At 47.1% G+C, this 14,945-nt stretch overlaps 1 protein-coding gene across 1 annotated transcript in view; it reads left to right on the forward strand.

Moving 5' to 3' along the window:
* Positions 1-14,945, forward strand: part of Nat10 (N-acetyltransferase 10) — a 37,994-nt gene that overhangs the window by 6,023 nt on the left and 17,026 nt on the right. The window contains exons 4-11 of the mRNA XM_021658249.2: positions 1,718-1,889; positions 3,177-3,299; positions 5,572-5,633; positions 7,717-7,831; positions 7,922-8,029; positions 10,376-10,509; positions 11,708-11,801; positions 11,924-12,022. Of these exons, the coding sequence (XP_021513924.1) occupies positions 1,718-1,889; positions 3,177-3,299; positions 5,572-5,633; positions 7,717-7,831; positions 7,922-8,029; positions 10,376-10,509; positions 11,708-11,801; positions 11,924-12,022 (907 nt within the window). The remainder of the gene's footprint in view (positions 1-1,717; positions 1,890-3,176; positions 3,300-5,571; positions 5,634-7,716; positions 7,832-7,921; positions 8,030-10,375; positions 10,510-11,707; positions 11,802-11,923; positions 12,023-14,945) is intronic.

A 14,945-nucleotide genomic window follows, 5' to 3' on the forward strand; every position in this document is an offset into this window, starting at 1 on the left:
TCCTTCAGGAGTTGGCTCTCAGCTTGCACTGTGGAACCTCAAGCTTCTCCACTCGAGCAGCAGCTGCTCTTAATCGCTGAGCCATCGTTCAGGCCCCTCCATGAATTTTTAAACAGATTGATAGTAAGACCAGCTGTGTATGTTAGAATTTTGCCTGAGGCACCTTGACTGTTTTTGTTGGTAAATATGAGATTGGTGTGGAATTGGACAACTGTCAGTATTCTGGGCAGATTTTCTTTTCAAATTTAGTTCATCTGGTTTCACTCTTACTGTGGCCACTGGTAGTGGCTCGTGTGTGTAATGTCAGCTCTCAGGAGTGCTATAGAATTGAGACACTGTCTCAAAAACAAAATTAAAGAAGGGGGGATTCTATCCATCCCTCTTCCTCTTCCAGCCTACCACCAGTCTTGATTTTCACAACACCGTGAATGAAAGAGGCTTAAGTTAGGAGGCAGAAACAATAATGGCAATCAGTCACCTGTCCATGGGCCTCGGTCCACGTGGGAAGTGGAGGCCCACAAAGGAACACCTTAGTTCTAGTTATTAAATTTGAAAACAGTGGCCCACTTTTCCTCACAAAGGTTAGCCTTGCAAGTATGTATTTGTAAAGCCTATTCTGAGGAAGGCAGAGACATGGTGCTGAGGGGCCAGTCTAGCTAACTAGATTGCGTCCAGGACAGTAAGAGAAGCTGTCTAAAATTGCCAGCTAGTGGCCACCACCATTCTGGAAGTCTTTTGGGCTGTTTTATAGAGGACATGGGGGCTGGAGAGATGGCTCAGCAGTCGAAAGAACTAGTTGCCCTTGTAGAGGACTCAGGTTTGATTCCCAGCACCCAGGTGGCATTGCATAGACATAAAAGCAGGAAGTCTTTTGGGCTGTTTTATAGAGGACATGGGGGCTGGAGAGATGGCTCAGCAGTCGAAAGAACTAGTTGCTCTTGTAGAGGACTCAGGTTTGATTCCCAGCACCCAGGTGGCATTGCATAGACATAAAAGCAGGCGAAACACCCGTACATATAAAATAAATTAGATCTAGATCTGAAAAAAAGTAAATAAAGGACAACTGATTTTTCAGGGACAGCTAGGACCTAGCCCAATCCTTTTGTGGTTTGCTTAGAGAAGCGCTGCCCTTGAGATGTGATCCACACCATGGACAAAGAAGTGAAGGATTTATCTAGGAAGCACCCCACCTTTCCCAGGCCCTATGGGAAGCAGTGCAGTTAGTGGAAGCATTGGTTTTAGACTTAAGGTAATGAGACATCCAGGTTTGATTTTAAGCTTCAGTATGGCCAAAAAAGGGGCTTTGCTGCTCCCATTCCCCATCTTTTAGAGTGGTCTGCTAAAGGTCACAGCAAATAGTGGAGTAGTTCACGCATATGTGTGTGTTCATGTGTATAGGTTCAAAGGACAACTTCGTGGAGTTGGTTTTCTCCTTCCACTTTTACATGGGTTCTAGGGATTGGACTCAGGTTGGCATGCTTGCTTGGCACGTGCCTTTACCCACTGAGCTATCTTGTCAGCCTGCAAAGCCTGCCTTCTCAACCACTGCATCCCCGTGTGCCTCCACTTTCCGTCACCCCTAATGTGACTGAGACAGCCACTGTCGCGCTCGCCCTCTTCTAATCCCCACCAGCTCTGCACATCGAGAGGATCTCTGAGCCTCTCTTGCCCCTTCTGCCCCTGGGTAATTGCCTTTCTTGGGATGGTGGTATTACAGTCACCGGAAGAAGAGAATGCGGCAGCTACAGAAGAAAATAAAGAGTGGGACCTTGAACATAAAGCAAGATGACCCCTTTGAGCTTTTTGTAGCCGCCACAAACATTCGCTACTGCTACTACAATGAAACCCACAAGATCCTGGGGAATACCTTCGGCATGTGTGTCCTCCAGGTAGGTGGCTTCTTCCAGCTTGGCAGTGCAGGGCATGGTGGTGGGTGGCTTGGGCTGCTTGCTTCCCCATTGAGAACGGGTCCAGTAAGGAGAGAAGGAAGCATTTTTACTGGAAGACTGGCCACTTTGAAAAGGAAACTGGTTTACTCTCCCTATATCCAATTTTTCTGCACTTCATTAGAGGTAGCAAAAAGGGGAGCGCTGCACCATCACAGCTTCCTACCGTCAGGACTTGATTCAGTAAGTTCTAGGCTAGTGGTGTGTGCCTTGGGATGCAGAGGCAGGAGAGTTGTAAGTTTGAGACCAGCCTGGCCTTCATCTTGTGGTCCTGTGTCTTCTAAGGAAACAACCAACATCTATAAGCACTGGACTGGGAGTCACCCTAGAATGCAGGCCCTGCTGGAACTAAGACTCCTAGCCTGTGAGCGCTGGTGGCACTTACACAGCCCTGACCTGCATATCCACACACCCTCTTCTAAGTAGATAACAACCACTCCCCACCCCGTTCTGGCCACAAAAAAAACCCACATACTTCCCTCAGCACAGCTTGGTGAAGTTCTTCACTGGTCTTTGTTTTCTTGGCAGACAAGTTAATCAAACGTGTTCCTTGGTTCTTGTGGTTGTTCTGTGGTATTTGACTTTATTTGACATCTGTAACACCCCCCCCTCACCCCATCCCTCTGTGACAAAATGTCTGTGCACAAATCCATACATTCTTAAATATGTTTGTTACAGTCACATATGTACTCTGACCTTGTTATGTAAGTTAGAACACACCTCTCACAAAATGTGAGTTAAAAATGAGAATGGGAACTCAAGAATAGGAGTTTTTAGTTTTTTTCTTGTTTTTCTTTCTGCATCTCTCCCCACCTAGGGAGCCAGAAAGAACATTTTATCTCAAATGTTTTGCACCAGCCATCACCAGACATTGGAATGTTGGTTCTTTTGGGAACTAGCACCCCCATGTGGTACAGTTTAGTTTTGTCAGGTTGTCTGTAAACTGTCCAGAAAAGGCAAGCAAGATGCTTTTGAAATTCCATGTGAATCAGTGAAATTTGGAAGACTTTGCATCCAGATAGTCTGTTAGATTATAATACCAGATACTTCTTGCATTCTGGGGATGGCCTGCCTCCTGTGGTGCCCTTGTTTGGGGGTGGGCAGCTGTGCGAGGTGAGGTGTTGGGCTTGTGCTCTGAAGCTCTCATTGCTGTACCCCTGTCTCCTGGTTAGGCAGCCTGAAGGTGCTGTTTGTGTCACTGCCCTTTCTAAGCTCTCTGATTCCTGGTAGGATTTTGAAGCATTAACTCCGAACTTGCTGGCCAGAACCGTAGAAACAGTAGAAGGAGGTGGACTGGTGGTCATCCTCTTACGGACCATGAATTCACTGAAGCAGCTGTACACAATGACCATGGTAAGAGTGCCTCTTAAAGTTCACACAGAGCAGTCTGCAGTTGCTGTAGTTAGTGGGTACCTTGAGGAAGTGGTCTGCATAGCAGCCAAGTCACCATCACTACAGATGGATCCTCTCCATGTGTGATGAGGAGTCCTGAGTGTCATGTTTGCTTTCAGATAGCTACAGTTCCACACTGGTGAGGTTGAGATGCAGGGCTTCACTTTACAGCCAGGACTGGTCTTGAACCCTTGCTCCTCATGCCTCAGATCCCTCAATGTTGGAATTATAGGTGTGTACCACCACGGGCCTGGGACTAAAGCTGTGTATCCTAGAGAGGGACTCTGCAGATTCCCTCACTGACCCTCATCTTTCAAGGGCACACAAAGTCATAGTTGCTGGCTCTACGTCAAGTCTGGCAAGAATTTAAGCTATGGGGAGAGGTAGCGTCCTACCCAGACAAGACAATGAGGACGTGGTAATAAGTGGGGCTGCCGCATCTGCCTCCATTGCGGTTGCCAGGTCAGTGTTCTAAGAGCCAAGTTTAAAGTCGTCCTCAGGGAGGGCCTGGTGCCTCAGGAGTCCTGCTGCAGTTGTCCCTGTCCTCTGGTGGTGGGTTTCTCTGGTGAGACTGGCTTTGCAGACTTTGAGGCTGAATTCTGTCACTCCCACACCCACCGTCACTTGCCACTAAAGCCCCTCAGACCCCTTCAGATGTGGCACTTCCAGGGCCTCCGCCCTTGATGTTTCTTCTGGAATGTACTTCCCTTTAATACCTGCATGAGTGCCCTTCAGCTCTTCATCTTCTTTCCAAGTGGTGGTATGGGCCACCATATTAGACCAGGCGGTCCCATCTGTCACCCCTTTATCTGCCTCATTGTCTTAGTCACTGCTGTGTTGCTGTGAGAAGACATCATGACCAGGGCAGCTTTTTTTTTTTTTTTTATCGGTTTCTTTGTGTAGCCCTGGCTGTCCTGGACTTGCTTTGTAGACCAGTCAGGCCTCAAATTGACAGAGATCTGCCTGCCTCTGCCCTCTGAGAGCTGGGATTAAAGGTTTGTGCTGCCACACCTGGCTTAGGGCAAGTCTTATAAAAGCATTTTATTGGGGGTTTGTTCACACCCGCAGAGGTTAGTCCATTATCATGGCAGAGAGTATGCTAAGCATGGCAGCGTACAAGGTGCTGAGGAAGAGGCTGAGAGCTTACAGCCTGTAGGCAGAGAGAGAGGCTGGCTCTGGTGTGGGCTTTTGAAGTCTCAGAACACACCGCATGTGACATACTTCTTCCAACAAGGCCACACCTCCTTCCTTCTCACATGGTGTCTCTGCCTGATGACTGATGTCCTAGTCAGGTTACTGTTGCTGAGGAGATGCCCTGACCAAAAGCAATTAGGGAGGAAAGAGTTTATTTGCCTTATGTTTCCACATCATATAGGGCAGGAACCTCGAGGCAGGAGCTGATGCAGAGGCCGTGGAGAGGTGTCGCTTACTGACTTGCTCCCCCGACTTGCTCAGCCTGCTTACTTATAAAACCCAGGACCACCAGTCTAGGGATGGCACCACCCACAATAGGCCAGACCCTCCCTATCAATGACTAATTATGAAAATGCCCTACAACCAGCTCTAACGCGGGTATTTTCTCAATTCAGCTTTCCATTTCTCAAATGACTCTAGCCTGTGTCCAGTTGACGTAAAACCAGCTGAGACAACTTAGCATTCAAATATATGGGCCTGTGTGGGGGTAGAGCATGCTCATTCATACCACTACAGCTGTGTCTCTTCAAGCACTCGGCAGCTCCCTAACACTATTGTGTTTAGTCTCCCTTCTGCTAGTTCTAGAGCTTGAGAGGGGCCACCTCGTTACATACTTATGACCCTCTGGTTAGGTAGGATGGCTTTGTGTCCACATTAGTTTATTTAGTCATCCATCTCCTGCACTCATGTGCTCATCCTTCCTCATTTGCTCTCAACACACTGTATGTTTCATGGGTAACAGTTACTTGTCTATAGCTGTCAGGCCAGAGTTCTTGTTAGTTAACCAGTGCACACACAATGTGTCTGGTGCTCTACTTGGTGCCTACATTTAGCTGAGTCACAGTGCTAGATGAACTGTGGAAGACATCGGGGAGTAGGGAAGGGGCAGCTAGCAGGGTAGAGACTTCGGCATGTGGTGCGGATGCAGCACAGCTGGGAGGAGTTGCTCGCTCTTCTCACAGGTGCTGATGTCTCCTAGGGTAGTGTTTCATGGTGCATTTAGAAGATTTTGTCAGTGGATGTTGCCTTGTTTTCTTAGGATGTGCATTCCAGGTACAGGACGGAAGCCCATCAGGACGTGGTTGGAAGATTTAATGAGAGGTAGGTCTACAGGCCAGTTCCTGCAGTTGCTGGGAATCAGAATGGGAGAAATGTCTTTATCTTGGACCCAACAAGTTTGCTTTTGTATCCGAGGGATGTAGTATAGGCTTTCAAAACCGAGTGAAGCTTGTTTTGTTTTGAAACAGGTTTTCAATGTGTCACTCCAACTAGCCTCAAACTTATGACTCACTGTTCAGCTTCCCAAGTGCTAGAGGAGCCAGTGTGTGTCCAGCTAGCAGTGAGACCCTGATAGCAACAGTACTATGAAATGAAGTGGATGAAGAGGAAGGGCTGGAGGCTGGGACCAGCAAATCACTACTTAACCTTGCTGCTGGCCTGACTAGTTTTGGTGGCTTCTTTTTCCTCTTTGGCTCTTAGCTTACTCTTCTGTCCAAGGAATGGTTTATCCAGATCAGTGGTTCTCCGCCTTCCCAACCCTGTGCCCCTAATACAGTTCCTCAGGTTGTGCCGACCTCCAACCATAAAATTATTTGTTATGAAAACTGTAATTTTGCTACTGTTATGAATTGTAATGTAACTGTTTTCCAGTGTTCTTAGACGACCCTTGTGAAAGGGCCATTTAATTCCAAGGGACCCACGGGTGAGAACCACTGTTCAGGATCGCTCTCCCAGAAGGCATCTCAGAGAGCACTAGTCTTTTAGAGGTAGCTAATGATAAGAGAGCTTTTTGGCCAGTTAATCTGGGAAATGTTGATAATTTTGCCTTTGTGAAGACTCACATGCCTTTGCTGGTGCCTCTGAAATGTTTTGCAGCAGCTAGAACAGTCAGTTCTCAACATGTGGGTCATGACCCCCACAGAGGTTACATATCAGTTATTTACATTGTGATTTATAACAGTAATAAAATTACAGTTATGAAGTAGCAACGAAATAGTTTCATGGTTGGCGGTCATAACATGAGGAACCGTAACATGAACTGTATTAAAAGGTCACAGTACTAGGAAGGTTGAGAGCCCCTGCTTTAAGCTTTGGTCTACATCAGTTTTTTGCTGGGGTGACTTTGACCTATAGGGACATTAGGCAGTATCTGGAGACGTTTGACCATCATGACTTTGGGGATGGTGGGGTAGAGTGCCATTGGTACTGAGTGCACAGAAGCCAGGGGTGGTGCTGAAAACTCCCAGTGGACAAAACAGTCACCATGAAAAAGAATGATCAGCTCCAAGACGCAAGTCCTGCTGAGGCTAAGAAATCCTCCTGGCAGGGCTGGAGAGATGGCTCAGAGGTTAAGAGCACTGGTTGCTCTTCCAGAGGCCCTGAGTTCAATTCCCAGCAATCACATGAAGGTTCACAACTACCTATAATGAGACCTGGTGCCCTTTCCTGGCCTTCAGGTGTACACGTAGGCAGAATACTATATACATACATACATAAGTAAATAAGTAAATAAATAAATAAATAAATAAATCTTAACAAAAAGAAAGAAAGTTGAGTTTTTTAAAAAAGAAGAAATCCTCCTGGCCTTGAGCTCAGGAGCCCTTCCAACTTCAGCCATGGTGCTTTGGCTGAGGGCTGTGAGGGCAGGATGAGGAAGGGCAGTAGTGTGCTGGTGACTAGAGAAGTTCTTAAATCCTTTCAAATAGTGTCACTTCCCGTGGACTGCACATTCAAATATATGCTGCGTGTGGGGCCATTCTTATTCAAACTACCACGCACACATGGAAGATGTTTGAATTGTTTAACCAGGTCATACTTTCCTTTATGCAGGAAATTTTTTTACGAGGGCTTTGTTTTCCTGTTGTGCTTTTCTTCTTTCTTGTGACAGGAGGTAGAGTCATTTTGTTAGTGTTTGTGTGACTGGTGACTTGTGTGGCTTGGGTCTAGGGCTGCCTTATTGCTAAGGAGCTTTGGATGAAGGGTGGGCCAAATGACCCAGGAACAGTGGCGCTCTTGCACAATGGAGCTCCTGCCTGTGCCCCTGGCACTCAGGTGGCTTGCAGCTGAAGCATCTCACTGCATTCCACCTGGGTTCTGACTTGATTTTCCTGAAAAAAAATCTTCAGAGTTCTTGCTTAGACATTGCCTGCCTTCTGTGTCACCTCTGAGCAGCTTTGTCCCTCAGGTTTATTCTCTCCCTGGCGTCTTGTAAGAAGTGTCTGGTCATCGACGACCAGCTCAACATCCTGCCCATCTCCTCCCACGTGGCCAGCATTGAGGCCTTACCTCCTCAGGCCCCGGTGAGTCTGGGGGAGGGCAACAGGAGTGAGGGCGTGCAGTTTCCCTGTGAGCTCCTGGGCTGGGGCAAACTGCCTTCTCCTATTTGGTAGGATGAGAACCTCAGTCCCGCTGCTTTGGAGCTGCAGGAGTTGAAAGAGAGCTTACAGGACACTCAGCCTGTGGGTGTTTTGGTGGACTGCTGCAAGACCCTGGACCAGGTATGTATGGGTTCAGGCCTTCCCCACCCTGATGTTGACGAGACAAGGGTAAGACAGAAAGCAAAAGGAACCAGGTTAGGACATGGCAGCTCCACAGCATCAGGCTGTGTGGTGTTGTCTGGGATCACAAAGAAAGGCAGCCAGCCAGTGAGCTGAAGGGCTGTATTAAAAGAGGAACTGTCTTCCACAGAGGGTGATGGCCTTGTGTTCTTTAATTCTAGTTAAGATTGATGATAGAAAGGGTTTTATTGTTGTTTTTTTGTTTTTGTTGTTTTCAAGACAGGGTTCTTTGTGTAGTCCTGTTTTCTCTGTCCTGGAATGTGCTCTGTAGACCAAGCTGCCCTCAAACTCAGATAGTCGCCTTCCTTTGCCTCCTGAATGCTGGGATTAAGGGCGTGGGCCACTACCTAAGGGTTTTTGCTTATGACTTTCGTAGAAGAGTGGAGGGGAGTTCTAGGCTCCTTTTACTAATACTCAAACCTGGATGAATCTTATTTGGGGGTATACTAATAGAGTTTAAGCAGAAACACCAAGATGTGTTTCTGTGCTTGCCGATGTGATCAGCTGGTAGTTTACCCAGTGACTTCCAGGGCCTGGATATTTGTTAGTTAGCACTGTCTGAGGCTTCCCAGCTGCTATCAGTTCAGAGTTCTGCCCAGCCTTGGTCAGATGAGCAGCACAGGATAGCCCACTGATAGACAACAGCTGTGGTGATACTCCCCTTTGCTGCCCCCCCCCCACCTAGGCTGGCTTCCCTTTTCCTTCTGGAAGCATAATTACAAACTCTGGTTGTTTTGAACCACTCCTGGTCTAGTGAAAGAGACTGAGCTAAAGTAAAAGAAGCTTATTTAGGAGGCTGAAGCAGAAAGATTGTCATGGGTTTAAGCCAGGCTGGGCTAGTTAGTGAAATCCTTTCTCAAAAAAGGGAAGGAGGCCCAGTGGCGTGCTTGCCTAGTATGCACAAAGCCCTGGGGTCAATCCACAGCAATGCATAAACTGGGCATAGTGGTGCCTGCCTGAAATCCTACTGCTAGGGAGGTGGAGACAGGAGGTTTAGAAGTTCAAGGTCATGCTGGGCTATAGTGAGTTCCGCGCCAGCTTGGGATACTTGAGACCCTGTCTTTAGAAAAACAAGGAAAGAAGCCATGCAAAACAAAACCAGTTAATAAAGCACAAAAACACGTACATTAACAAAATAGAAAAACGGCATCTGTGTTGGTTCCAACTGTTCTGCCAAGTGTGATGATGTATGCCTATATTCTGAACACATGCCTGATGACTGACAGGAGGATCATTGGTTCTGAGGCTACGTATAGCAAGCCACTGTCTCAAAAAATAATTCCTCTTAGGACATTCTCCCAGATAGATATGTGGCTATCACATCCAGGAGCAGCTGGATCCGAGGTTGTGTGCACTAAAATGGATGTGGGCCCCAGTTGGTAGTGCCCCTGAGAGTGCAGAACAGCTCTTTCTCCCAGCTCCGGGACAGGGGCATCTGAGTCGTGACTGTGACTGATGGTTGTTTCACCTGTCACCCTGAGAGGCAGGCTACCTCTGTTTTGTTTTCTCTTTGGGTTATGAAGTTTGCTCATGTCTGTATTCCTTGTATAGTTGTCTTTTTCACGTTAGCCTTTCATTTTAGATACATATTTTAGGGTGCTTTAGTCTACTTTTTTTTTTTTAAATTAGCATTTGCTACTTCTCTTCCATAAAATTTAAAAAGTAAAATGTCATTCTGCAAAGGCTGGGTACACGTACACCCAGTCCTTTGGGTGTTTTTGTCTGAAGAGCCTGGTGTCCTGAAGGCCCTTCAGCCTGTACTGGGCCTTCATCTTCGTGCTGCTGCCCTAAGGGCAAGGCTGGCTCCTCGGGCCCAGACAGGCATCGCTGCTTCCCACTGTAAGCGGGGATCCAGGTGTGGCCCTGATTGGTAGTGTGCCTCCAGACATTGTTCCCTCCAGTGCCAGGCCCTTGGCTAGGGATGGGGCTTGGCACTGAGAGAGCAAGGACACCCTCAGAGCTCATCCTTTTTTTTTTTTTTTAATGTATTTATTTTTACATACATTTGGTGTTTGGTGTACGTGGATGTCAGTGTGTAGGAAGTCGGATCCGCTGAAACTTGAGTTACAGACAGTTGTGAGCTGCTGTGTGGGTGGTGGAAATTGAACTCGGCTGAGGAGCCGATCAAAGGGAATGAGAAAGATTGGTGCTGAGCAGTGCTTTCTGGCCTGTAGGAACTGATGCCCTTTTCCTTGGCCTCGGCATCAGCTTAGCCTCTCCAGCGATGGCAGTAAGAGCCGCACCTGGAGCCTTTCTGGGTGTTGACGTAATGTTTCCTCTGCACAGGCCAAAGCCGTCTTGAAATTCATCGAGGGGATCTCGGAGAAGACCCTGAGGAGCACTGTCGCACTCACCGCTGCCCGAGGACGGGGCAAGTCTGCAGCCCTGGGCCTGGCTATTGCTGGGGCAGTAGCATTCGGGTAAGTAAGGGCTCCCCATGGGTAGTGAGCAGGATTGGGGTCAGGAGTGTGGCTGAATTGTCTCTGGCGCCTCATCAGGGCTGGTTACCATGTGACTTTTGTCAAGGTCTTGGGTACTTGTCTGGAAGCTGCAGCACTGCTCCCCTAGGTCACGGAGGGGCACTCTGGGCTTAGAGGCAGGACCAGGGGCTTTTGTTTGCTGCTTAGGTTGAACAAGCACAAGCGCAAAGAAGCCCTCTCAGCATGAGAGTGTCTCACCAGCTTGCTGACCGAGCAAATACAAGTGAAATACGTTATGGCTCTGCTTGGTGGTGGGTCTTTGTTCTAGTAAGATGTTGTGTCTTTCCGTTCCTGAGTGCAGTATTTATGTGATTGCCCTGAGTGTGCTTTGCCAACACAGATGATAGGCCTACAACCCCTTGTCCTGCATATGCTGCTGTTCTTGCTGATACTTAAAGTTCTGTGGGCATTTTGTTTGTTGGTAAACAAAGGCCCAGGGAGTTGTGATGATTACCCAACATCCCCCAGCAAGTTGCTGCTGCCAGAGCTCTGGCCTTGGCCTCAGCACCCACTGAGTTCCATGACTTCATAGCTTGAAAACCTCAGTCTAGCTAGTGATGAGTGTGAGGCTGCCCTTCCTGTCAGGACACTGGATTAGGGTAGTGTGTGAATTGTGCACATGGACAGCTGTTCTCATAGTCTGCCACTCAGCACCCCTGACCTGATGAGGTAGCCATGTGCAATGAGCTTGCTACCAGCACAGCTATAACCTGCTTGTATTGGTTTTGAAGAGGAGTGTACTGAGGTCTTGGTTGCTTTCCCCTTCTCCCGAAAAATGTTCTTTCTTTTCCTGTTGTCGTCTCTGGTTACCATTTGTGTGACAGAAGCAACCAAAATGATTTCCTAATTTTATTGCTTTTGTAAAAAGTATCTATTTTTTTAAAGATTCATTTTTTATTTATTTATTTATACAGTATTCTGCCTGCATGTAGGTCTCTCCATCAGAAGAGAGCACCAGATCTCATTATAGACCATCGTGAGCCACCATGTGTTTGCTGGGAATTGAACTCAGGACCTTTGGAAGAACAGCCAGTGTTCTTAACCTCTGAGCTATCTCTGCAGCCTTATTTGCTTCTTTAAAATGTTCTAAATCTCGTAATTTCTAAACCACCTCCCCCACTTTTATTTTGTTCTGCAGGTATTCCAATATTTTTGTTACCTCCCCAAGCCCGGATAATCTCCACACGCTGTTTGAATTTGTATTTAAAGGATTCGATGCCCTGCAGTATCAGGTTGGACTGTAGGGGAGACCTTTTGCTTTAGTGTTGGAGTTAAGCTCATGGTCTGTGGAATGCTTGCTTTCTCTGTAGTGAGTCTCTAAAACTTGTCATGGGTTTGACTCTTTCTTCACCAGGAGCACCTGGACTACGAGATCGTACAGTCTCTAAACCCCGAGTTTAACAAAGCGGTGATCAGGGTCAACGTGTTCCGAGAACACAGGCAGACCATTCAGGTGAGGCTCATCTCCGGTCTTCCCTGTGGGCCAGGGCCCTGCCCTGTGGACCCAGCTGTGTGGTGTGCCCCATGTGGGTGACTGCTTGTCGTTGACACAGCAGTGGTGTGTGAGAAGCCTGTGTAGATTTTCAGCTGAGTGTGAAGATATTCAGGTCAGCTAATAGAAATGCATGTAGTTGGATTGAAAAGTACAGTTTGATTCTTTGACTGTGGAATCAATGGGCTTGAGAATATGCTAATAAGTAGAAAAAGATCGAGGTACTGATCAGTTCAGGTTTTTCTGAGTTACTGTAGGTTTTGAGATAGGATGTCTGTAGCTAAAACAATAACATCACCATCTCAAAGGAGAGAGCTTTGCAGAATGTGCTGGGGACCCTTGTGGTTTTGCCAATGCCCTATTTCCCTTTAAACAGCATTTCCCGGAAAGTCCCATAAATCTCGAGCACTCTGTCAGCCCAAATGCTAAAGATGTCAGTGTTGCTCCGTCTCTGTGAGGCATCGTGTGACAGGGCTACAGAGGCAGGAGATTCACTGACTGGCTGGACCGATTCATTGAATGCCTTTGAAGTTAGATGGGTGGGAAGTAAGCCAAGTGAACTTGGCAGCTTACCCCTGCTGTCACACTGGGTGGACCTGTCAAGGTGTACCCTCAGGCAGGTGGTCAACACCATTGTTGATGCGTTTGGCCTTTTCCCTGGGATCTTTATTAGTTTTACTTAGATTCTCTCTTTCTTTTTTAAATTATCTTCTGTGTGGGTGTTTGCCTGCATGTGTGTCTTTGTATCACATACATGTCTAGTGGTCTGTTAAGATCAGAAGAGGACACTGGACCCTCTGAAACTGGAGTTAGAATGGTTAGGAGCCGCCAGTGTGGGTGCTTGAATTGAACTGGGGTCCTCTGGAAGAGCAGCCAGTGCTCCTGACTGCTGAGCCATCTCTGAAGTCTGGGGGTCTGTTTCTAATCTCTCTGTTCTGCCTATTTTGTCTCACTGTTGCCTAATTACCTCAGCTGAGGAGAAAACTGCTGCTAGGCCGAGTTGGGGTTTGTTTGGGGGTAGGCTGGGTTGTTGGCTCTGAGAATACAGGGAACTGTTAAATCTCAAGAAAAATACACAAACCAAAGAAGGAAAACATTTCTCAGACATGCCCTAGTTCTTTCGGCCCTGGTTCCCTTTAAGGTGTTTGTAATCCAACACTCTTTCTTTACAAGAGTCTGTTTGTGTAGACTTGGGATGAGTGCAGAGTACGTGACGTGACTTTCTAAGACTCTCAAGTGTGCCCTTTTTAGCCTGGAGATTGAGAAGAGAGAGAGAGAGAATTAGGTGAAAGCCAGGCTGCTCCCTGGAGGCTGTTTTCTGTGCTTTTATAAGATGCTTGTTTAGTTAAGAATCAAGATGTGGGGCCCCACTGAAGATGTGTAAGCAGAAGTGAGTAGGGCAGCTCCCTCCCTGATCCAGCCATCTCCAGAACAGCCTGATCTTTCTTTCTTGTGATGAAACACAGAGACCAGCCTGCTGCTTGGATGGCCAGCATTCACACCGGAGCTGGCTGGCTGCTCTTGCTGTGTGCCTATGTGCAGCCATGCTGTGCTGCCCTCCCTCCGCCCACCTTTTCACTCTTCAGCTGTTTGCAGATCTCTAGATTGACGCTTGCAGGTCAGATTGATGTGCTTTTAAGTGCCGTCCAGGGTGCTAAGATTTGTGTTGTTTTTGTTTTCCAGCACAAGTATAGAATTGTTGAGCTTTAGACTTAGACGTGGAGATGTCTAGTTTTCTGGGGTTTCCCCAAATTCTTCTGTGCAGTGTTTGTTCCTATTTACCTTCATGCCACTTTTTGAATCTTTATTTTCTTAAGTCCTCCTTCTTGCTGGGTGCAGTGCGGCAACTCTTGAGCTTTTGTTTTGTTTGACTTTCAATTTACTATCCTGTCTCAGCTTCCGGAGTATATGGATTATATATATGAACCATCACACCTGGTTTTTGGCTGTTGTGGTTTGGTTTGGTTTGATCCAGAGTCTCCATGTATAACACTGACCAACCTTAACTCACTGTGTGGCTCCAGGCCAGTATCAAATCTTCCTGCTTCACCATCATAAATGCTGCTGTGCAGATTTCTACCACCATGTCCAGCTTTTCCAGGAATTTGGGGTTTGTCTGTGTGCAGTTCACTGATTTATGAAATTGAATTATCTTTAGTTATTTTAATTCATGTTGCCTCTAAAGAAACTGATGGATTGTTTGTATACTTAAGGACGAGAGAGGTGGGGAGAGGGAGGAGGGGTGATGGTGTGGGGGATAGGAAGAAGAACAGCATGGACTTAGGAAAGAGGATCTGCAGTTCACGGTTATTTTTGGCTACATAGGAAGTTTGAGGCCAGCCTGGGCTACATGATACCACCCTTGCTTCCTTCCCCTCATTTAAAAAAAAAAAAAAAAAGTCAGAAATTGCCAACTACACCGGAGGTTGGTGGTGTCAGGACAGAGATCATGGCACATAGATGAAAAACCAGTGTCACATGCAGTAAGAACTGTGCCACCTACCACTGGCCTTCCCTACTCTGAGGCTGAGGAAGAACATGAGACACAAAAGAGGGAAAGGAATGTAGCTACTGCCAATCAGTTCTATAAGCCAGGTTTGCACGATGATCTTTTACATAAAGATCTTGCTTCTTCTTTAAGCAGCCATTGAGTGGGTTCCCTTGTGTCTCTGTGTGTGCATGCATGTTGTGTATGTGTATTTATGAATGTGTATATGGATGAGTGTATGCAAGTCAGAGGTCCACATAGGGTGTCTTTGTTTGCTCTCCACCATAGTTTTTGAACTTGAGTATGCAGTATTGGGTAGACTGGCTGGCTAGCGAGCCCTGGCAACAACCCTGTCTCGTGAGCATTGGAATCGCACATCTGTGTGCTTGTGCTTTT

This window comes from Meriones unguiculatus, chromosome 18 (assembly GCF_030254825.1).
Source record: "Meriones unguiculatus strain TT.TT164.6M chromosome 18, Bangor_MerUng_6.1, whole genome shotgun sequence".
Lineage (NCBI taxonomy): Eukaryota > Metazoa > Chordata > Mammalia > Rodentia > Muridae > Meriones > Meriones unguiculatus.